The sequence below is a fragment of the Sinocyclocheilus rhinocerous genome, unplaced genomic scaffold (genome assembly GCF_001515625.1).
Source record: "Sinocyclocheilus rhinocerous isolate Xijiao unplaced genomic scaffold, SAMN03320098_v1.1 scaffold757, whole genome shotgun sequence".
Classification (NCBI taxonomy): Eukaryota; Metazoa; Chordata; class Actinopteri; order Cypriniformes; family Cyprinidae; genus Sinocyclocheilus; species Sinocyclocheilus rhinocerous.
The window spans coordinates 261,783-286,376 of record NW_015662957.1 but is presented as its reverse complement, the minus strand read 5'-3'; the positions used below and the strand labels follow the sequence as shown (position 1 = coordinate 286,376).

At 36.8% G+C, this 24,594-nt stretch overlaps 2 protein-coding genes across 2 annotated transcripts; both read left to right on the top strand.

Annotated features, from left to right (window-relative positions):
- The first annotated feature begins 93 nt into the window (after positions 1-93).
- Positions 94-11,035, top strand: LOC107728637 (putative homeodomain transcription factor 1). The gene is made up of 17 exons (XM_016538899.1): positions 94-418; positions 623-714; positions 801-857; positions 943-1,012; positions 1,859-2,017; positions 2,256-2,436; positions 3,294-3,405; positions 3,479-3,655; positions 3,735-3,983; positions 5,241-5,369; positions 5,626-5,895; positions 6,151-6,282; positions 6,921-7,007; positions 9,017-9,172; positions 10,074-10,169; positions 10,251-10,376; positions 10,654-11,035. Exons 2-17 carry the CDS (start codon positions 685-687, stop codon positions 10,672-10,674), a joined length of 2,052 nt encoding a protein of 683 aa, XP_016394385.1. The 5' UTR covers positions 94-418; positions 623-684; the 3' UTR covers positions 10,675-11,035.
- A 694-nt stretch (positions 11,036-11,729) lies between these two features.
- Positions 11,730-23,650, top strand: LOC107728632 (6-phosphofructo-2-kinase/fructose-2,6-bisphosphatase 2-like). The gene is made up of 17 exons (XM_016538889.1): positions 11,730-11,964; positions 12,050-12,077; positions 12,332-12,482; positions 13,718-13,843; positions 14,231-14,327; positions 14,730-14,796; positions 14,922-14,996; positions 15,085-15,141; positions 15,266-15,390; positions 15,672-15,879; positions 15,958-16,104; positions 16,196-16,300; positions 16,438-16,567; positions 18,147-18,209; positions 18,287-18,351; positions 20,686-20,877; positions 22,486-23,650. Exons 1-17 carry the CDS (start codon positions 11,840-11,842, stop codon positions 22,549-22,551), a joined length of 1,827 nt encoding a protein of 608 aa, XP_016394375.1. The 5' UTR covers positions 11,730-11,839; the 3' UTR covers positions 22,552-23,650.
- Positions 23,651-24,594: the final 944 nt, after the last annotated feature.

Genomic DNA, 24,594 nt, shown 5'->3' with positions numbered 1-24,594 from the left:
ATCTTATTTATGTTATTATTGTTTTACACTAGTTACTGAAGTTTATTTTGCACAGCTTGTAGTTCCGCCATTTACATTTGATGAGGCGTTGTCGTCGCTTGCTTCACACACACTTGTCGTTTCTGCCAGAAGGCGCAGATGAGAGTGGGAACTTTAACAATCACTTCTCCTTTGCAAGAAGATCATTTTTATCGTCGATCAGATTTAACCGAATTAATGCCAGGGTGGTTTGACAGTAAATATAGTTAGCTCGCAACTTTAGACGGTTGTTTTAACATCCTAATGAGATGTTTATGATGTAGCGTCAGATAGTTTTAGTGAAAGGGGGGCGAGGTTTGTGTAAACATCTGAAAATGTTGACAAGACTCAACACGAACTGCTGAGGAATCACAGCCACATATCGTTTATTGGGCTCTAGGTATGTTTAATATTGTATTATTTTCCGAGAACTAAAAGCAAGCAACTTTACCTGTAACAGTCTTTATCAAATGCTGTCTAGGTAGGCAGCTCACTAGGTTTCGAAACACAGCCGCTGTCTTTATTTGAGTCGCTTCCTATGCCTGTACCTGCAACTGAGAGCAGGCGTCTCCTTTTTAATGTAAGTCTCTCTGACTCTTTCGAGGAATTAAATATTCTGTCTACACTGTCTACTGAGATGACCTGACCTAACGTATTTAAAAAAAAATGGCAGGAATAGCATGGTATCAGAAAAAGGTAAGCCTTAACTAGATCTGTCATATAGTAAATGCAGGTTGTGATTAGAAAGGGATTGACAGTTCTCTAATGATCTTGTGTCAAAGATCGGAGCCTATGATCAGCAGATTTGGGAAAAGTCACTGGAACAGACTGAGCTCAAGGTAATGTGACAAAGTGGCAGCTTGTGTTTGCAACATTGTGTAAAATGTATGCAGTCAGACTTGTGAAACTGTTCCGTATGAACAGGGCTTTGGAAGCAAACCTAAGAAGACTGGCCATATCAAGCCAGACCTCATTGATGTTGACCTAGTGAGAGGTGAGTTAACATTGAAGTTTAGCATCTGAATCTCTTGTGTATATATAATAGTTATAGGCTGTCAGATCAGATCAGATACCATACTTAAAATGCAAAAATGTGCTATAAAACAGGCAGCAAAAAGAACTGCAAAAGTGACATTGTTTCGGACATTACAGGAAGGTGTTTTTGTGCATGTTTTAATTTTAGAACCAGAAAATATCATTATGTTACCTAAATCTGAATAAGACATATTACTATAAGAAGAAACATAAACAAGTAGAGTCAAGATAATCAAATGCGATCTGTCATACAAGGGCTTCTGGGCTACTATTTTCACTCTAAATTACTTACAGAAACATATTTTTTAGTTCACTAATTAGATGTATATGTAGTGTCAAGTAATTTGAAGGTTTTTCTCTATAAATCTATATTTCTTTACTTACTTATTTTGCAGTAAATTTGCAATTGCTCAAAATATTGGAGTCACTGGGATTTTTTGAAAGAAATGAATACATTGATTCAGCAAAGATGCATTAAATTGATTAAAAAGACATTTATAAGACAGTAAAGACATTTATAATGTTACTAAAGCATTCTATTTCTAATAAAAGCATTTCCAAAAAAAGGCATTTTTATCATTTTCAACAGTGATCAGAATTGTTTCTTGAGCAGCAAATGAGCATATTACAATGATTTCTGAAAGATTGTGTTTTTTTATTCCATTAATTATATCTGTTATTCCTTCAGTTATTATAAGTAATGTAAGGAAGAGTTATTTTAAATTTGAATAATATTTCACAATATTAACATATTTACAGTATGATGCTCTTTTAAACAATTAAAATAGTATCTTTACAACTGCAGGTTCTACATTTAGCAAGGCCAAACCAGAGAGCCCTTGGACTGCTCTGACTCGTAAAGGCTTGGTCAGGGTCCTCTTTTTTCCTTTCTTCTTTCAGTGGTGGATCCAAGTTACATCTAAAAGCATTTCCACCCTCATCTTAGTTCTGTACTTTCTTCAAGGTATGCAGTTTTTCTTCTTTTCAGCAAAGCACTGTCACGTGAACATAAATGATGCATTCAAGTGTTTTAGCATAGTTTCGTTGATCATTCTTTGAATATTTCAGATTTTGTCGAGAGATTGTACACGTGGTTTAGTGATAATACTTTTGAAAAACTTCCATATCATTTGGAAAGGAATTAAAAGAAATGGAAATTCTCAGTATGGTATCATGATCTGATGGATTTGTGTTCATTGCAGTGGCAGGAGCTGTGGTGTATTTTGAGGTACCTGCAGCCTGTGCCAGTGAGGTTGTGGGTCCATTGTGTCTCATGTTGTTGTTGGGTACAGTACACTGCCAAATAGTATCCACAGAATCCTCCAGAAGCCCGGACAACAGCCCTGTCCCCAGCCGGACGGCCAGCCCTGTTCGCAGGAAAAGGTTAAGCTACTGCTGTGTCAGATTTGTTAGAGACAGACTTATCTCAGAGCCATAAAAGACCCAAGTGTTTTTTTTTCTTTCGCTCATCCAATGGCCAATACATCTAATGTTCTGCAAGACTTGCAGTTTAATCAGAAGTGCCAGTGTTCAGCTGACACTACTGAATCAGTGACAAAAAAAAAGAGTCTCCACAGTAAAGAGAAGGAAATAATCTAGTTTAGGTTCTTAGAAATGTACTCATTGTATTCATGTAACTTTATACCATTTTTATGAAAAGTTTCATTTTAGTTACTCTAAAAATGTCGTGGTGTAATATTTAAGTAAAAAGTCATGTTTTCCTACACCTTAAATATACGTATGTGTGTGAACATCTTAAAATCTATATTTTAAAAAGTTTATATATAAAATATATTATATTTAAAATAAATTTTAAATATAATATTCAAGGTAAAACTTTTTAAAGTTGTTAATTCATACATATTATTAGGTTTGAGTCACACTGCATGATATGTTAGAATGTGAACTAAAATATATTTTTTAGTATATTATATACGTGTTTTAAGCCAAAAACATTTAAAAACATGCTTATAATAGAAGAGTTTTATTCAAACCATGGTATGTATGGATTGTATTTTAATGTAGTTTTGAATAAATTATTTGATCAAGACAAAAAAAATGCATTGTGTTATTGAACCTCAAAACTCAAAACAGGCACCAAATTTAATTTTATATGTTACTCTTATATATTATAGCAGGTATAAATGGATAGGTCCTGGCTTTTGATTGGTCAGTACTTCATTCTTTTGATGTAATTCCATTTGTGTCATGTTGTACATTATTTTGGTGTTTATTCACAGACAGAGGAAGAGTAGAAAATCTAAGAGGTCTGAGGATGAGAGCAGCAGAGGGGGAGGGATAGTAGAACTCAAACTTGAAGACAGCCGGCTCTACAGATCAGAGAAGAGACTGGTAAAACCCTTTCCTTTTTGAATCGTCATGAACATTCATGGTTGTATTGATTGAGATCCTGTGGGCTTTGCAGAATTCCCTGAGGAGGCCTCCATATGGGGCTTCTGAAGATCTCTCCAGTGAGGAAGAAGCAGAGGAAGCAGAGCTGCAAAGAGAGAGACTCTTCTCATCAGCACCTCCCAAATACGCTCGAGCGCTCAGGAATAGACTTCACAACCTCCCCAAGAACAATCGGCCTCCCCAGACTCAGGTGAGTATCTTTGTAAAACCAAGGTAAATGTCTGTACGTTAGTTCAGAATGTTAATTACCATTGAGTGAACACATACAGGGAGAGAAAAACGGCAGGCCAACAGACGGCCCGGCGCTGCCACGTGAAGTCGAGCTTCTGCGGCCCTCAGAGGGCTCACGTCCAGCCTCTGACACAGATGATATGTTATGGGAGGAGCTTTTACAGGATCCTGACTCCGCCTCCACAGGAAGTAGCGAAAGTGGGGAGGAGGAGCCTCACAGTCATAACCACTCCCTCCCTCTTCCAAACATCGCTCCGACGAGTGATGAGGATGAAGCCTTACCGCAGGTGGGTTGCAGTTTTGCTGTAATAAGCTTAATGTGACTTTTCATACCTCACTTAAGGTATGAATGGTTCACCCAAAAAATGAAAATGTGCTGAAAATTTACTCACCCTCAGGCCATCTAAGACGTAGATGAGTTTGTTTCTTCATCAGAACAGATTTGGAGAAATTTAGCATTGCATCACTTGCTCACCAGAGTATCCTCTGCAGTGAATGGGTGCCGTCAGAATGAGAGTCCAAACAGCTCATAAAAACATCACAGCAATCCACACAACTCCAGTCCATCATGTAACATCTTGTGGAGCAAAAAGCTGTATTTTTAAATTAGGTAAGATAAAAAACAAGTTCCCTATCCATAATATTTCTTTCTCCAGTGAAAAAAGTTGTCTCGTCTGAATCAAGAGAGAAACATGCACAATTTACTATTTTGATATTTTGGCCAGAAAGGACAGTTTAACATCTTAATGCTGGCTACAAACATGGAGCTTTTCGCTTCACAAGACTTCAGTTGATGGACTGGAGTCGTTTGGATTACTTGTGGAATATTGTGATGTTTTTAGCAGCTGTTTGGACTCTCATTCTGACGGCACCCATTCACTGCAGAGGATCCATTAGTGAGCAAGTGATGTAATGCAAAATTTCTCCAAACCTGTTCCAATGAAGCAACAAACTCATCTACATCTTGGATGGCCTGATGGTGAGTACATTTTCATTTTTGGGTGAAATATTCCTTTAACTCTGGGATACAGTTTTTTATTAACCCCTAGTAAAAGCCAATTTTTACCTCTCCAGTACAAATTAAGATTGCATTGTTGAATTAAACAGCACAGGCAACCAATCACACTAAGCAGTAATTAATTACCCATTTAAATATTCATGTGCTTTCCACAGTTTGTACAGATACTTTAAAGGTCTGTGTTTTTAAAAAAAATTCTCGAAACGCAACAGCAAACGCATTATTTAATTTTCATGGTGTCATTTCTATAGATGGATAAGCACTTATAACAAGTTGTGGCCTCTTTGCATGTTGTGCTCAAATTAGCTGATATTTTAGAAAACTTATTGAACTTGACACACAGTCATGAGGGTCTGCAGGGCTGGTATCATTTCCTTTTTATGTTTTTTTTCCTGCATGTTGGTCTGACCACATGACTTTTGTTGCCTGACATTTACTGAATATCAGTACACAGTTAAAAAAAGGTTATGTCGCAAGACTTTATCTATGCACTTTGAATGACACAAATGATTTCTTTATCTTTTAGCACCAGTTTTCGTGGCTGCAGGCTTGTCACCCCTCCAAAGATCGCGTCAGTGCCATTATCTGGGAGCATGGAGAGTGTAAGAAAGCTGACATGTCCGTGCTGGAGATCAGTGGTATCATTCTCACAAGAGTAAAGTCCTTCTTTCTCTGCCCCGTTTATTTCTACATTAGCGGTTTAAATTGCTTAAAAAGAGAAGAGAACTGTTGACTTCCTCTTTAAACACAAATTATATTTAAATTCAATGTAAACTCCTCTGTAAGCATTTGAACGCTGACTGTTGTAGAGTTTTACATTGGAATTTGCCTTTGACACATTTCTAACTGACCGGAAAGCAACAGGTCAGTGTTGTTGCTGTACAATTATGCTGAGGAATTTCTGTTTCCAGGTGAAGGTGGTCGAACAAGGGATGGGTTATCTGATCTTCGGCAGTCTGGTCACCGCCTCACTGGCTCTGCTGCCCTACTGCTTCAGACTGGCACAGAAACTGGATGTTGCCAATCTCAGTTCTGTGTCTTTCAAGGAACTGCCCGCAGTAGCCATTGGGCCACCTTGTGCCTTGTCCTATGCATTCTTCATCATCACCACAATAGAAAGAGTTTTCCTCTCTGGGCTCTTCTTCTTCATGATGTGTGTGGCTGAGAGGACATATAGACAGGTGAATATGAAAATGCCTTGGCATCAATTTTTTATGTGTGTTTGTAATAAATGTTTGGCAGCAAACATAAACATTGTAAATAATGTTTGTTTGCTGCCACCTTTAGGCTAAAATGTTAATTTTGGTGTTATTTTACGTTACATTTAATTCTGTATCCTAATAATATTTTTACATTTCACAATGTATAAATGAACAGCTATTGTGTTATTGTTAAGTAACATGCCAAAAATGTTTTTTTTTTGTTCTCAACTACAGCGGCTTTTGTTTGCAAAACTCTTCAGTCATCTCACATCTGCACGCAAAGCCAAAAAATCTGAGATTCCTCACTTCCGACTGAAGAAAGTGCAAAATATCAAGATGTGGCTTTCACTTCGATCATTCCTAAAGGTATCATCTACCCACTACAGCTGACATGTAGGGATGCACTATATCTTTTTTTTTGGGGGGGTGGTCTGGTATTAGTGTTTATGTTTTATTTTTTTATTTGCATGCTAATTTCTTCAATTTTTACATTTAGATTAGCTTTGCTGTCATCTAATGCTCACATAAAGTTAATCTATTAATTTACTCTAATAACTAATAATAATTTAATTGCACTATTGAATGTAACCTTTAGCACATCTCTAAATTGAACAGTTTTATACTGTACATTACAATTTTGCCTAAATTCACTTGTAGTATTTTAAATACTTACATTTTGGTTTGGTTATAACTAAAACTATATTAATTATAAAACTATATATTGTATTTATTTAGACAAAATAGTATAGAATTTTAATTTCAGCCATAACGTATTCTGTATGTTTAATTTCACCTTAAAGGCAATTTCCAGAGCCTTTGGTTGCTTTTATATGTTGTTAATCCAACTTGTTTAACCAGTCTGTTTATATAAGCGCAAATGACAGTAAATGGGTGTTTCTGCTGGCAGTGACATTTGTATAGTCCTGTTTAAAGATACATGTACCTAGGCTAGTTGACACTATATGAAGATATCAATTTAATAATTTCTTTCTTCTGTTTAACAGAGACGAGGCCCTCAGAGGTCTGTCGATGTCATTGTATCATCGATTTTCCTCCTGGCTTTGTCTATTTCCTTCATCATCTGTGCCCAGGTCAGCTATTGTTCTATCATACAATGTTTTTGACACACCCTTTAGACATGTCTTTTCAAGGTTTGCCTTCAAAAAAATCTAATCATATTTACATATATGCTCTACCTTCAATGTCATTTGTTCTCAAAAACAGTAACTATTTCTATAATCCCGCTAGACATGTGCCGGTATTCGGTAATACTATATCACGGTAATGGACATGCACAATATTGTTATCGTGGGCACTTAAAAATGCTGTGAATAATTATTTATTAGAAATTATTACGATTTTTTCATGCATTGTAAGAATACCTTTCTCGTCAACTGGTTAAAATGCACAACACCACAGTATGCTGCATCAAAGACGCATACACTGATGTAAACAAGCCCAAGACGGATGAGAAGTGCATGGCAGAATGAGTGAAGGAGACACCCTGAATAAAAATACACATTCACACTCTGACAACAGATGGCGCTGAAGAAACAGCAGAAATGCAGCCGTTATCCTGGTAACCCCGTGAACAAAACAGCTGCTCTACTTTCTGTTTCTGATCAGGATTTAAATGTTTTAAACAGCCATTCAGATTTTTGTATTTGCAGTGGTGCTCATCGCAGTGCCAAATATTTAAATCCTTAAGCCCCGTTCACACCAAGAACTATAACGATAAAGATATAGTTCTAAAAGTCCACACCACACCACAGCTATAACGATAAAGGCACAGAGAAATTATATCGTTGGAATCATTTTCAGAACGATTTTTTCCAGCTGATGGAACGATACAAACATCGACAGCCAATCAGAATCCATCATGCTGTAACAAGCTCGAGAATTTAAAGCGGCAGACGCACGTGCGCTTAGAATAAACAGACGATATCGTTCACAGGTGTGGACGCTAATATCGTTATCTTTATAGTTATCGTTCTTGGTGTGAACGGGTCTTTAGACTTAATAGGCTATTTATTTTCAAACATTTTTACATTTTAATCTGGACTACAACATGCCCTAGATATTGTTTGAAAATTTTTTGATTCTGTTTTTTTCGGTCACACTTTACATTAAGACTCCATTAGTTAACATTAGTTAAATCATTAGTTATCATAAACTGCCAATGAAAAATTCATCTCTAAAGCATTTATTAATCTTACTTAATTTCAATCTTACATAATAGCATGATATTAAAATCAAAAGTTGTAGCTGTATTATTTAATAGACCTTAGCTAACATGAACTAACAGTTGTATTTTTTAACAAAGAATAATAACCTCTGTAACAAATAGCTTTTGCTCATTGTTAATGTTAGTACATTAACTAACGTTTACTAATGAGACCTTATTGTAAAGTAGTATTCTTTATAAATCTTTTGCACTTTAATCTGTTTGAAACATTTATTTACTTTATACATTTTTGTGTATTGCTTTTTTGTTAGAAGGAAACAGTTAAACCTGTTATACTATATTATGACAACATTTTTTGCAAATTATTTCACTATCGTGATAATACCGTATACCGTGATAAAAGCTTTAGCAATTATCGCAACATCAAAATTTGATACCGTCACATGCCTAAATCCCGCCTTATAAAGAGACTGCTGTACCGTTGAAGCTATAGTAAATGTGGCATTTAACTTGAATTATAACTTACACAGCACATTAATTATTGCTTCAGTTTTATCTAGCGTTAATATTCTTTGTTGCAACTTTAGGTTTAATCGTGAAACTCATATACTTTGCTGTTCGCAGTGTTGTTATTGTTCACAAAAACTATTAAACATCATATATAAATAATACTAAAATAACACATCACTTTGGTTGTCTTAAAAAATTTTTTTCGCCATTTGGATTTAGTAAGAATAGTAGTAAGTATAAAATGTGCTCCTGACTGTTAGTAATGTGCCATAAAGTCATCTTTAGAGACAATTTAAGTGACATCTATTGTTTAGATTAGGTAAAGTAAAGATCATATCACTGCACATTATCAGTTAGAAGATATGACTGTCTAATAGAGAGAAGGAAACTGGTATTGTGTTTCAGCTTTTGCACAGTCATCACACATTTCTGGATTCAGAGACCAACTGGGAGCTGATGGTCTGGTGTGCTGCTCTAATGGTTTTCCTCCTACGCCTCGCTACCCTCGGAGCTGAGACCAACCGAAAGTATAGCAATGCTTCTGTGCTTCTGACTGAACAGGTGAGATAAAAATCTCAGCCGCACAGAACAAAGAGGCAGTATTATTCAGAAACAAGTGAACCATTCGCACGTGCACACTGCGCAGGCGCTAATAAATAGCTTCAGCATTGCTTACAGCTGAGTTGTGTGCTGTGTGCCATTACATTTTCTGGAAACACTTTACAATAAGGTCCCTTTAGTTAACGTTTAACTAACAAGGACCAATACATTTGTTGCAGTCATTTTTGTTAATGTTAGTTAATAAAAGTTAGTTCATTAGTTAGTACATGTTAGTTCATGTTTATAGAAGCTTTTTTCCGCCATGTGATAAAAAAAAATTAAAAAGGTAATTGCAACTCATCTCAGAGTTCTAACTTCTTTCTCACAATCTCACAATCTGATTTCATATTCTACTATTCTGACTTTTTTTTTTCGAGATATAAACTCAGAATTGCAAGATATAAATGCAGAATTGCAAAAAAAAAAAGTCTGAATTGTGAGATATGAATTCGGAATTGAGATATAAACTTAAAATTGAGAGATAAAATGTCGCAATTACCTTTTTTATTTTTTATTCCATGGTGGAAACAAAAAACAGCATTCTGTTTTTTGTTGTTGTTTTTTTTTTGTTGCCAAAAAATAAAAAAGGCAGTTGTGACTTTCTATGAGAAAGTGTGAATTGTGAGATAAGAAGTTGCAAATACCTTTTTTTTTTTTATTTATTATTCTGTGGTGGAAAACTGGAAACAAGCTTCAATACATGTTGTCTCAGGACAATTATATTAACAGACTTTTTTTAAATAATGTATTATTAAATGTTGAAATTAACATTAAGATTAACAAGTGCTTTAGAAGTATGTGTAATTAACTATTGTTAGCAGATGAAACCTTACTGTAACGTGTTATCAACTTTCTGCTTCAGATAAACTTGTATCTTAAGATGGAGAAGAAACCCAACAAAAAGGATCAGCTGAACATAGTGAACAACGTGCTGAGGCTGGCCACAAAATTACTAAAAGTAAGACTATCAGAAAAGCATCATTCATTGGAAATAATAAAACATGCCTTGCTTGCATTGATAATCATTTGCTGCTTTCAGGAACTGGACACTCCATTTCGTCTGCTAGGTCTGACAGTGAACCCGCTCATCTACAATATCACGAGAGTGGTCATCCTGTCAGCCATCTCAGCTGCTGTCAGCGATTTACTAGGGTTCAACATCCGGGTGAGGGAAACATTTGCGCTCTAAGTACAGTGGTTATCTCCACCTGTATCATGGGTCTGTTTTATTGTCCCACTGAAATGCAGATGTCTGGAGTTATTGATCTCGATGATCTGTGTTTTTATGACTCTAAAGTCATAACCGCTTTTGTACTTCTTCCTGTTATCAGGATAGTGGGGGTTGCTCACTCTTTGTTGTATATGACTGTTATCATCCAGCAGTACAACATATACAAGCAATCTTTAACTAACAATATCCATCGTATGTTTTTTTTTAACAGCTCTGGAAGATCAAACCTTGATGTGATGCCTTTACACTGCCAGCTCCTTAACACTTGGTCCAGAGAGACTCTTAAGTGTGCTTGTGCACAACCCACCAGATGACCAAGTTATATTTTAAAAACTGTGCAAATCTACTGACCAAACTTATTCATGCCTTTTCCTCCCTACCCTGTGCCTTCGGCCAGTCCGAGCAAAGCTGTGTTCAGCTCAACTTTGTCGTTGAGATTTCCTCATTGAGATTTGAATTGTAGAACTGTAAAGCACACCCATGCTGCAGTAGGTTTTCTTGATGTACTTCCTTACTGTAACTACTTAACAGCTTGCTGTTATGTTCCAACCAGTGACCACTGTTTTTCATAAATGTATACTCTGCACGTTTATTATCTGGTCTGGAAGCAACAACTTAAAACAGAACCACTATGTGCCTTGTGAATAATTGCATATAACAGTACTTTTAGATAAGCTATGTATGGGACATGGATATGTTAACTGCTGAATGGGTGATGGAATTAAAAGTTTTGAGTTTTTAGAAAAGGGTACTGGAAAACTTGCACACTGAAGCTCTTGGAGTGAGCACTTTTTACTGGGATTGTATTAAAATAAACTTTAAGCTTTCTATAAGAAACTTCTGTAATCGTAAAACCTTTTTTGGGGTGGGAGGAGTTTTCACAAATACAATTTTTATAGCATTTAAGTATTGTGAATGTAGAATCTAATGTTTCTGACGACTCAAATAAATATTATGAAATCTTATTTTTAGTTTTTATTTATTTATCACAAACAAAAGTGTGGGTTTGGTGATTTTGTTGCTATCCTGTAATTACTGGCTATAATAATTTATAATGTAATTTAGTTCGTGAACGAATCATAAAAGTGTGTTAAAATTACGTATGGACGTTATTGAAACCTTTTATTATTGCTTTAGGATATTACAGTTTTTTTTATATAGCTTTATAAAAGTCGTTTATGATGTAACGATGAAAGTGCCACTGAATGAATCCTTTCGTGAATGGAATGAATGGTTGATTCAAAAGAGTCGAGTCACTGAGATGATTCAAACTCCCCACCACTGACTAGTACGCTGTAATGTTTGGTGACGGTGTAGTTCATTCTTTCGCATGGATTACGGTAAGTAAATAGTGACGTAGAGACACACCTTCACTCACGCGCTTGGCGCTAGTTGCCATGGAAGGTCATCAAGTGCAAAACCGGCTGAGGCAACAACACCCTGCGCAAAGACATTACACCTGGCGGTGGGTACGGAATGAAATACGGACCCCTGAGGTTCAAGAGACAACGATTAGGAAACCGTAAGGTCTCACGCTTTACGATTCTCGTTAATAGTCATGGTGCTTCAATGTGTTCTTTTAATCTATTCATTCTATGATGTAATAGACCATCAGTGACTGATTGCTGTTTACGGGTATGACGTAACATGGTATCCTCAGCATCCTCTTCTCTGTTATGACGTAGCGCGACATTATTTGTTACTGCGCTGCGGGTGATTAAGAAAAACGACGATTTGGCAAGAATAGAAGCTGCATTGTCACTGAATAGAGCATATTGTATGGAGAAAATGTTTTAATTGTCGTTAGTTATTTGTAATAAACCAATAACGTTGTTTCCAGTGACATAGTCTGCGTATTTTGTCTTCATTTCGCCTCTTTCTCCCTGCAGGTCCACTATGTTTTTACAGCAGGAAGAGTGAGTGAGAGAGTGATTAAGTCTGTCAGATTCAGTATGTCTGCATGGGTGCAGCAGGAGGCTGGTCCAACCAGTTCTGCTGAAGACACGAAATTAGAGCCCAGAGGCCAGGAGAAGAAATGCTGTAAGTACACACATTTTCACATCTCACATATCAAGAAGCTGTTAGGAATCCCTATTTAAACCAGCCTAAGGTGGTCAGCTGGTTATGGCAGTCTGTTTTCATGGCTGTTAGAGAGGTCTGGGGGGTACTTTTCTGCTGATAAGATTGTTTCCCACATAACAGTTTTGTTCCTGACCCAGTGAATTTTAACGACGACCCTGAGTCATATCACAGGTGCCCTTCTTTTAATGTCAGCTGTCACCGAGGCTGCTACACAGAAGTTCACTGTCAGTCTAGATTCGAAATAAACCTACAGCACTTCCCTTTATTTAGATATGCATTGTCTGGTATGCTGGTTTCAAATTGCAGATCAAGGTAAAGGCACATTTGTTTAGGGATTATTCTAGTTTTTTTTTTGTTTTTTTTTCAGTCATTATCAAATTGCTCACCTGAGGCAATGTTTTCTTAATACCTAATATTTTTATTATTAAAAAAAAAATGTCCAGGGATTTCATTTGCATGTTGCATGTGACATTCTTTTGTAATTTTAAAACACATTTCTAGATATTGGAAGAATAACTAAATCGATACCATACTGTTTTATAAATAGTCTATAAAGAAATGCAATGCTTAAATTAAATTAGACTGGTTAATATGTTATACACCACTGTTCAAAAGATTTTTTTAAAAGAAAGAAAAAATATATACATTTTTATTCATAAAGGACAAAAATTTATCAAAAGTGATAGTAAAGACATTCATAATGTTACAATATATTATATTTAAAATAATTGCTTTTCTTTTGATCTTAATATTCATCAAAGAATCCTGGAAAAAAAACTGTCACCATTTTTAACTTTCGATTTTCAACATATGTTTTATGCGATATTCCAGTTTTGCGCACAAGTTAAATTCACATCTTTGGATGGAAACATAGCTAATGATAAGAAATGTTTCTTGAGCACCAAACTAGATATTAGAATGATTTCTGAAGGATCATGTGACACTGAAGACTGGAGTAATAGCAAAGAGTTTGCCTCAGTGTAAGTAAGGTGTCAACAGCCTCAGGGTTTCAGGTCCTATTTTGTAGTGCATTTGTTGAAAGTACCATAAACCACAAGTATCTGTTGGTGTCCCATATGTGAAATTTACATTTGGCAGATTATAATTGTTAGTACTATAGATTGTAACTTCCTCCAGCTCATGTTGTGCTGTTGATACCGTCTGTCTGTTTTTCTGTGTCTGTCTGACCACAGCATGGGCGTCTTACATGACAAACTCCCCCACCATGATTGTCATGATCGGCCTCCCTGCCAGAGGCAAGACGTATATGTCAAAGAAACTCACACGCTACCTCAACTGGATAGGAGTTCCAACAAAGGGTGAGTGGGCAGTTGAATTTAGACAGTTGCATCATATCAAATGACACTGACTATAAATTGCATCTGTCTTCAATTTTAAATGCTTAATTTAGCTCTCAGCTGACCATTTTGACATTATGGTCTATCAAGTGGCTAAATTTGAACTTGCATTATTTAAATGTGTAGGCAACCAACACACTGAAACTCAAACTCTCTTAAGTACATCATGACCCACAATGCAAGTGTTTAATCACTGTAACTGAAGTCAGAGGTTCCTTACACACTGGAATTGAACTGTTCCATCTTTACTTGCAGAGTGATGTCACCTTGATGCATTACACTAGTGCTAAAACTGATCAAGTATGTGAGGAATAACCATAATTTCTTGTTTTTTGGTTTATCATGCAGTGTTTAACCTGGGGGTGTATCGGAGGGAAGCAGTTAAAGCCTACAAGTCTTATGACTTCTTCAGACATGACAATGAGGAAGCCATGAAGATACGAAAGTAGGATTATATCTTTGTTGGATTTTAATGGCATGACCATTTTGTCATCATGACTCACCCTTATGTCTTTCCAAACCTTATGACATTGTTTCTTCCGTAGAAAACATGAAAGGAGATGTTTTGCAGAATGTCCAGGCTGCTCACTTTCACACAGTGTCCTGTGTAGAAAAGATCAGTTTAGATATTTTTACAACGTTAATAATGATAGAAAAGTACATGTTGTCAGTAAACCAAGAAACAAATGTAATTAAAGAAAACCAGTTAGACCAAAAGATATTTCAACACATTTCCTGAAGGTTACATTAATGCACTTCTAACAGGACTGTTCATGTTTTTCCTGTGAACTGAATTTATTTGAATTAGGTACATGTCTATTGTTGCATTTTTCATTTTCACAAATAGACAGTGTGCCTTGGTGGCCCTGGAAGATGTAAAGACCTACCTTAATGAGGAAGGTGGACAAATAGCTGTAAGGATTTACCTTTTCTCTGTTCACATCAATTATTTACTTAAACTTAATAGGGTTTAAGAATGTTGATAAGGTTCAAGACTTCCTTCTTTATATTTATTATAATCTGTTTTTGTCCTTTTAAGGTATTTGATGCTACAAACACAACTCGGGAGAGGCGGGATCTTATATTAGATTTTATACAGGAGAATGCATACAAGGTATAACTTCCATTATATGATGAGTTATCTTTTTGTAAAAGTGACGTGTGGTCACCATTTTCCTATTTCTGTGTGTTTACTTTTACAGGTGTTTTTTGTGGAGTCAGTATGTGATGATCCAGAGGTTATTGCAGCTAACATCCTGGTATGTTGTGATGTTTGGTTTGCATTTCCTTTAAACTAATGGTATAATGAAGTACAGCAACATACCAGTATAGGTTTTTATGGTCTTCTCAACAGTTGTCTCCTATGTGCTCTTATATCTTCAGGATGTCAAGGTTTCAAGTCCAGACTATCCAGAGACACACAGAGAGCGAGTCATGGATGATTTCCTGAAACGCATAGAATGTTATAAAGTCACTTACCAGCCACTAGATCCTGATGAATATGACAAGTAAGAATGTTTAGAAAATAGACACATGATAGCGTATCTGAATGTACATATATGTTTTGTAAGCGAAGTACATATTTAAGATGACCACATGACCATTTCTCTCCCTCTCTCTGACACTTATATAATCAAGCAGAAGATGCTACTTTTAAGACCTTGTATGTAAATATGTTTATATAATGTGTTTTACACCTAAATTTATTTGTCTATAGTGTTTCATGGCTTAGCATGCACCACCCATACAGAAGGCTTTCCTAATCATAACATTCACTTATTTTTCCCAGAGATTTGTCCTTCATTAAGGTGATGAATGTGGGTCGTCGGTATCTGGTGAACCGTGTTCAGGACTACATCCAGAGCAAGATCGTCTACTACCTCATGAACATCCACGTGCACTCGCACTCGATCTACCTGTGCAGGCACGGAGAGAGCGAACACAACGTCCAGGGCCGCATTGGAGGAGATTCTGAACTCTCCCCCCGAGGGAGACAGGTCTGGACTTATTTAGTGCTGCCTTCATAGCGTTTATTCATCATAAGATGCTTGACTTGCTCTTTCTCTTGCGAGTAGTTTGCGAGCGCCCTGCGTGAGTTCATTGAGGAGCATAAGCTGTCTGACTTGAAGGTTTGGACCAGCCAGTTAAGAAGAACCATCCAGACGGCTGAAGAGCTGGGAGTTCCGTATGAACAGTGGAAAATCCTCAATGAGATAGATGCTGTTAGTATGCCAAGATCCCATCTGAGATTACATGCAGTTTATATGTATTATACTGTATGTACATTCATCAGCGTATATTGCTCTGACACAGGGTGTATGTGAAGAGATGACCTACGAAATGATCCAGAACACATTCCCAGAAGAGTTTGCTTTAAGGGATCAGGATAAATACCACTACAGATACCCGGGAGGAGAGGTACAGCACGTCATGAACGTATCTCTTTGTTGCAGTTCTTCAAAGTATGTCCCTTCTCACTCTCTATAGTTGAGTAGGTTGTTTGGTTTTTGTTGGTTTCTGGTCTAACTATTTTAAAAGACTCTCTTTTCTCACAGTCGTATCAGGACCTGGTTCAGCGACTAGAGCCTGTGATTATGGAGCTTGAGAGACAAGGCAATGTACTAGTCATCTGCCACCAGGCAGTTATGCGCTGCCTACTAGCCTATTTCTTGGACAAGAGTGGAGGCAAGATGCATTTTCACTTATGAACCATTTCTCTCCCTCTCTCTGACACTTATATAATCAAGCAGAAGATGCTACTTTTAAGACCTTGTATGTAAATATGTTTATATAATGTGTTTTACACCTAAATTTATTTGTCTATAGTGTTTCATGGCTTAGCATGCACCACCCATACAGAAGGCTTTCCTAATCATAACATTCACTTATTTTTCCCAGAGATTTGTCCTTCATTAAGGTGATGAATGTGGGTCGTCGGTATCTGGTGAACCGTGTTCAGGACTACATCCAGAGCAAGATCGTCTACTACCTCATGAACATCCACGTGCACTCGCACTCGATCTACCTGTGCAGGCACGGAGAGAGCGAACACAACGTCCAGGGCCGCATTGGAGGAGATTCTGAACTCTCCCCCCGAGGGAGACAGGTCTGGACTTATTTAGTGCTGCCTTCATAGCGTTTATTCATCATAAGATGCTTGACTTGCTCTTTCTCTTGCGAGTAGTTTGCGAGCGCCCTGCGTGAGTTCATTGAGGAGCATAAGCTGTCTGACTTGAAGGTTTGGACCAGCCAGTTAAGAAGAACCATCCAGACGGCTGAAGAGCTGGGAGTTCCGTATGAACAGTGGAAAATCCTCAATGAGATAGATGCTGTTAGTATGCCAAGATCCCATCTGAGATTACATGCAGTTTATATGTATTATACTGTATGTACATTCATCAGCGTATATTGCTCTGACACAGGGTGTATGTGAAGAGATGACCTACGAAATGATCCAGAACACATTCCCAGAAGAGTTTGCTTTAAGGGATCAGGATAAATACCACTACAGATACCCGGGAGGAGAGGTACAGCACGTCATGAACGTATCTCTTTGTTGCAGTTCTTCAAAGTATGTCCCTTCTCACTCTCTATAGTTGAGTAGGTTGTTTGGTTTTTGTTGGTTTCTGGTCTAACTATTTTAAAAGACTCTCTTTTCTCACAGTCGTATCAGGACCTGGTTCAGCGACTAGAGCCTGTGATTATGGAGCTTGAGAGACAAGGCAATGTACTAGTCATCTGCCACCAGGCAGTTATGCGCTGCCTACTAGCCTATTTCTTGGACAAGAGTGGAGGCAAGATGCATTTTCACTTATGAAAAATATTAAAAACAACAGTTTTTTTCCTGCTGACCATGAGATTTTTGCTTACCCTTCTGATATTTTCACTGGCCTCACCCCGGAAAATAAATAATGTAAAAAAAGTTTTTAAAAATGTCATAAATTGTGACTTTTGATCAATTTAATGCAATAATAATGCAGTAATTATCTATATTATAAAATGCATTATATATTTAGCAATGTATTTTCATGTAGTATTGTTTCTTTAATATTCTTCTAAAAGATCCATAAAAAATACTGATTGCTTTGTAATTTTTTTCACCCATTCTAGCTAATCATTCTCACAAAAATCTCATACCTCATCTATATCAGACAGTTATACCGATAACTGAGCAGAATAAGTAACAATAATGATCAATGCATCACAGTAACGTTTAAGACTGTCAACTGAAACCTATTTATATTATTTTTCTTTTCTCTCATAGATGATCTGCCCTATTTGAAATGTCCCCTTCATACTGTCATGAAGCTCACTCCGGTTGCTTATGGTGTGTTGGACAGTTGTTTCCTCACGTTTGTTCATAGCCAAACTTCTGCTCACAGATCATTCTGGTTCATGTTTTAGGCTGCAAAGTGGAGATGTTTTATCTGAATGTGGAGGCAGTGAATACACATCGGGACAGACCACTGGTGAGTCCACATCTGTCTCTGTGGTGTTCTCTCTTGCAGTATGAAATATTAATGGAGAACATTAAATATTCATTTTAAAATAATTGGTGCCACATTTATTTCTTAGATTTGTGTCTTTTTTCAGCAATGTTTTTGAAAGCATGCTATGTTTTCCTTTTGGTATCTTATAGCTTTTATTTTGATCTGGAATTGCAATTTCATCACTGCATGTTGGTGTCTGTGATGCTTGTTGTTTTTTCTCTGAGAACTCCCTGGTTAAAGCAGCTTTTTGGGTTCAGTACAACTTAAGCTCTATCACCAGCATTTGTGACATGCTGTCAGTTACCACAGAAAATAATTTTGACTAACCTTATTAACAAAATAGAATAAAAAAGTAAATTTTCTTACAATGGGGACACTGCATAATGTTACATGCACATTATACTTGACAATATGACACTAGCTTAATAGAATCACTTACTTCAATACTGCAAATCTGGAAAGACAGTAACTTTCACATTTGGTTATCATGGAAAGAAAAACTGATGTAAGTGCTTTAACCACAATACAAGCTGCACATCTGTGCTTTTAAACCTTCTAGTATGACTTGCCCAATCGACTTTCATTCTAAGCAGTGCCGTTATTGGTACCTAAAACGTATATTATATATATAAACATATATTAACTATTATAAAGCATAGCAAATTTACTCAAACTAAAATCTAATTGAAAACTAAAAAAGCTAATTCAAAATATTAGTGATATTATAATGGCATACAAATATTACTAAAATAACACTGATTCTAAGTGCATTGCTGTAAATGTAATTGTGGTTATTTTTAACTCGATAACGGGTCAAAAGTTTTGTCTGTGGTAACAGCTTAACTTGTTAACCCATAACATTCCTTTAAAGGGGTCATATGATGCTGCTAAAAAGAACATTATTTTGTGTATTTGGTGTAATGAAATGTGTTTATGCGGTTTAAAGTTCAAAAAACACATTATTTTCCACATACTGTACATTATTGTTTCTCCTCTATGCCCCGCCTTTTTGAAACGCGTCGATTTTTACAAAACTAATCGGTCTGAAAAGCGAGGTGTGCTCTGATTGGCCAGATATCCAAGGCATGACGAAGCAGATATCGTCCTCTTTTGGAAGGTCAAACAAAGTAGTTTCGCTTTCACAACGAAGCACACAGCGTCTTCAGGACATGGCTGCAGCGTCAACAATACTACAGCGAGAATAAAAGTTATGCCTTCTCTCTTTGCGTGAACATTTGGGAAGCGTTATGCAAATCTTCCGAGATCGTGACGTAGGTATGTGGGGGTGTGTTAGAACGAGCCGTTTTAGGTAGGCGTGGTTAACTTAACTTTTATAAAGAATATCTCTTTTGTTTTGAGACTTTAGTGTTTGCAACTTTACAGATCTTCTTTATGCACAAAGAGCTTGTAACACTCCAAAGAGAAAGGAAAAATTGAAATCGCATCATATGACCCCTTTAAGCTATGTTCTCTGTGGTTTAATCAAACTGTCAATCAAAAGGTTTGATTAAACATAAATCTTCTTCCTCTTGTGCTTATTCACCTCATCAGAGTGAGGTTCAGCGCTCCCCTCTATATGTTGTTGACTGTGAATAATAATTGTACATTTGTGAAATACATGTGTGTGTGTGTGTGTGTGTGTGTGTACTGGTATATATGGTTTATGAGGACACAAATGTGTATAATTAATGACATGGGTACTACAACGTAAACATGGTTTATGAGGACACTTCCTGTGTCCCCGTAAATCAAAAGGCTTAAAAAACATAAAAAACTGTGTTTTATGAAATTTAAAAATTGCCTGTAGTTTTCTGTAAAGGGTAGGTTTAGGTGTAGGGCGATAGAAAATACAGTTTGTACAGTATAAAAACCATTACGCCTATGGAGAGTCCACGTAAACCACAAACGCAAGTGTGTGTGTGTGTGTGTGTGAATTTTAGCTATGATGTGCCAGCAGCCTGTGTTGTATTGTAACTGTGGGTTTGTGTTGTGAGTTATGCTTATTCGTGGGTTGAACGCTCCATTAAACGACATTGTGTTTTAGTGATGTGTGTTTCATCACTGCATTGATACGTTTGATGTTTTGTAATGTTAAACTGGAGTGATTTATTATACTTTTTAGTCTGTATATGGATAAATATAGATTATCTTTGGGAATACCTGCAGCTAGCATGTCACTTGATTGTTTGGTGGAGACTGAAGACTGAAGTGTCTTGTTTGCTATTGAGATGTGTGCTAAAGTTCTCTAAAGATGAGCTATGTGTGTAGGCAGTCTCTGTTTTAACCCAGCCAGTCTCTCCCATCTCAAACCAGGGGAAAGTCAGACGAGACTCCGCCCCTCTGCTAAGGCGGAATAGTTACACCCCCCTCTCCAGTCATGACCAGGTTAAGCGGCCCCGCCTCTACAGCGCTGGCAACCGGCCCTGGCTGCCCCTCACCCCCTCCCCCACCACCCTGCACATCCCCGACTCGCCAGACGGGGCGCTGCTGCTTCAGCAAAGCCAAGTTAGTGTCAGACTCGATTGACCCAGTGATGTCCTGACACTAACCCACCCTCACCCTGGTGTTCTGAATCACCCCTGATTGTCACACCCAGTACTGATTGTGCTAACTGCATGAGTGATTTCAGTTTGGCAGTCTCATTCTTTTTTTTTTTTTGTTCTTTGCTAACTCTTTGTTCAGGTTGGGATTCTTTTTTGTTGTTCTGTATGGGTGCTCACCACAGATCATACAATAATCATAACTTACCAGCTAACAGTTACCGGCTAACTAATTGGCATTATCTTACTTAACTTTATAACAACAACATCTAATTGTTTTCCTTCTCTTTTAGACTTTCTATGAAGTCTTTTTTCTCTATAATACCAGATCAGAATCAGTGAATTATTTTCTCGTTGCCAGTTTGTTTCATGTGCACCCCAAAATTAAAATTGTGTCATCATTTACTCAACCTCATGGTTGTTTCAAAGATGCATGATGTACTTCTTTCTATGGAACATAAAAGGAAAAACATATCTGCTCTTTTCCATACAATGAATGTGAATGGTGACCAAAAATGGTTAGTAAAATTTGGAATAGTTCACCCAATGAACTTGAAGATTTGCTCATCCAAGATGCACATGACTGAGCTTGTTTTTTGTCTTTCCTGTCTGCTCTCTACTGTCCTATCAAATAAAGGCAAAAAAGACCATAAATATAACTTTAAAAAATAATAATATTGCATTTCCACTTAGAAAGTTGTCTTGTCTGAATCAGGAGAGAAATATGCACAGATCAAGCTGACCCTGGTCACCATTAGCTTTCATTGTATAGATACAGCAGCATATCATCTCATTTTGTGTTCTGCAGAAGAACAAAAGTCATATGGTTTGGAATGACATGAGGGTGAGTAAATGATGACAGAATCGTCATATTTTGGGGTAAATCTCTTCAAAGTGATGTGCTTCAGTAATGTCCATGTTTTACTCTGTCTCTGAACATGCCAATTTGTCCTTGGGCCTCAGTTCTCCATATTTGTCTCTCCTCTTTCTTCCTCCCCTCCTCTTCATCCTTCTCCCTCTATTTTCACAGTCTCATGTGGTTGGCAGTCATCTGTGAGTATCCCATGAGTTTGAAAGCTTTTTCACCCCATTGCATTTTTAGAAAGTAGTTTTCGGTGTATGTGCGATGTCACAAACCATGTGCTGTTGTGATGATTGTATGATGATTCTCGATTATCTTGCATTTACGTTAGAGGTTTAAATCACATGTTTTTATATGTGTAGATTGTGGCTTGATTGTGATGAGTGACCGAATTATGCAAATGCTCTAAAGCAGAACTCTGTAGACGCATGTTTTCCAGTTGTCATAGGGTTGTGACATTATATCTTTTCAGATAAACCTATTTACCCTTTCAAAAGCCAAGTGAAACCAAGTGTTACACCAAGTGAAAGTATCATTTATATACTGTGAGCATAAGTGATCACTTAAGAGTTCAAAGAGTTGAATTGTTTTAAATAAAAAATGGGAAGTGGTCTAGATAGTTTCTGAAGGAAGCATTCTGGTACTTAAAGATCCTAATACTCTCCTTATGTTTAACTTTACCTTGATCATTTTTTTTTTCTATTTTTTGAGGACTCCTTGCGTGAAGGAATCAACTTTGACTGCCCAGACGAAGCTAATGACTGTTTCCGCTTCTGAATGAGATGGGCGAATTTCCAAAATCCTGCATGAAAATGAAACTTTGCTTTTAGATTCTCCCACTCCCCACCTTCTGCTTGCTTTTTCGGTGACGGAACTACATTTCCCATCAGCCCCTTGCATGACAAATCACCACTGCTGTGACTACAATGAATCCTATAATTTATCATCAAGAGATATACGTATATTGATAACTTAAATATGCTCAGTTATTTTAAGTGATGATGCCTTATTGAAGACGGAGCAGAGGAGATCCTCTCCATGAACTGAATGTGATCTGTTATACTTTGGACACGATGTGGGTTGTGCAAATGATGATAACCTCAGTACAGAGTTTGTGTTGCAATACAGTGTTGTTTGCAACAATGCATTTTCACAATCATAACTATTACAACACAGACTGTAGCCAGTCATCCGAATGAAGAAAAGCTTCTTTCAGGGAATCAGTGGGACAGAGATTAGAGGAACAGTATATATATTATAACAAGTAAGTTTGTGCACATTGTGGCTTAAAAGGAATGCACTTAATGAGAGATTTTTAATGACAATGAAATTTTTTTTTTTTGTCTTGCACATTTTCTTAATAAGAATGATAGTCCTATGGGATATTGTACAAAGTTCAAGCTTGTGATGTAATATTTTTATAGAAACGTATTTGTGTGCAGCATCAGGACAAAATGACAAGGATTTGTAGGTTGCCGTATTTAAATGAGGTTTATTTTATAGGTCAGGTCTCTGCTGGAGATGCTACAAATATAGTTGTTTTATTAAGGTTTTGAATGTAGTCTGTGCTCTTTAACCAAGAAATGTTTTCTCTGGTTATGTGTTTGTTAAAAAACTGGAATTACTAGCTTTACAAGTATTTTTGTGCGAGGAGCTGCACTAAAATACAATTCACATCTCAATCAACAGCATGTCATCAACCAATGACACTGCATAAAACAGTTAAATAATGTGCCCTATGACTATCTTATGGTTGAATGTTTAATGAAAAAATATCTCAAGTTCTGTATCTGTCCACTAATTCTTTCCATTTTTTAAACATATTTAATCATGTTTTGCCTCGCTACTTCATTTTAAATGAAGGTGTGACATTATTTTTTAAAAGTGCAAATATTCCATGTACTCTCTGAATTAAATGCTACATGCATAATACTAAATTATAAATAAATTAGCAAAATGCTGCAGACTTGTGCTGCTGTGATCAGTGTCCAAGACATGAACATCATCAGCACTTGTTCATTCAGTCCTTCTGCATAAAACGAAGTTTTCACCACAATCAAAGCTGCAGTTGAGATATCCAAGCATGCATTGCCTTTAAGTAGTGTCTAGTGTGATGACACAGTACAAACTGCACACAATCTGACTTTGAACTTATGGCAATGCCACAGAATAGAAAATATATGACTCATTATCAGACCTTGGAAAACTGTCTGCAATGTTTTGAAATATTGCTTTCTCCAAATACAATTAAACATCTGTTATGTCAGACTCACATCAATGTGTCATTTTTATTCTGTGAAAAAATTTTCATATGTTAATAGGTGAAACAGTGGCATTACGGCCACCAGATGGCGCCAAAATACTTTTTTTATTTTTTTTTAGAGCGATAACAACAGACGAGCTATGAAGTCTCTTGTTGCAAAAACGAAGAGTAGTTTTTGTCACGGGCTTGTTACGTTATATGCAAACAATGAGATACTAGAGACTGTGGTAGATTTTGGTAGCAAAACCCCCAAAACTTTATTACTTATACCACATTATACACCTGGAACACACCCACACTGCCCTCTTGGTGTTACATATCCCTGATGGAGATAGAGGAGAACCACAAGAGAAGTATTAACCTCTGAGTCCCTGCAGGTGGAGGACGATATATGCTCTAATATCTAAAACTGCCATGTTTACAATGCCAACCTATACATGGGTGCAAAACAGGATTTTAACCTAGCCTACTCCTCCTCTTGTTTGTCTGCTTAGATGCTAAATGTATTGTATTTTGACAACAAATTATTCTACTCTGTCTTCAAAATTAATGTGTCG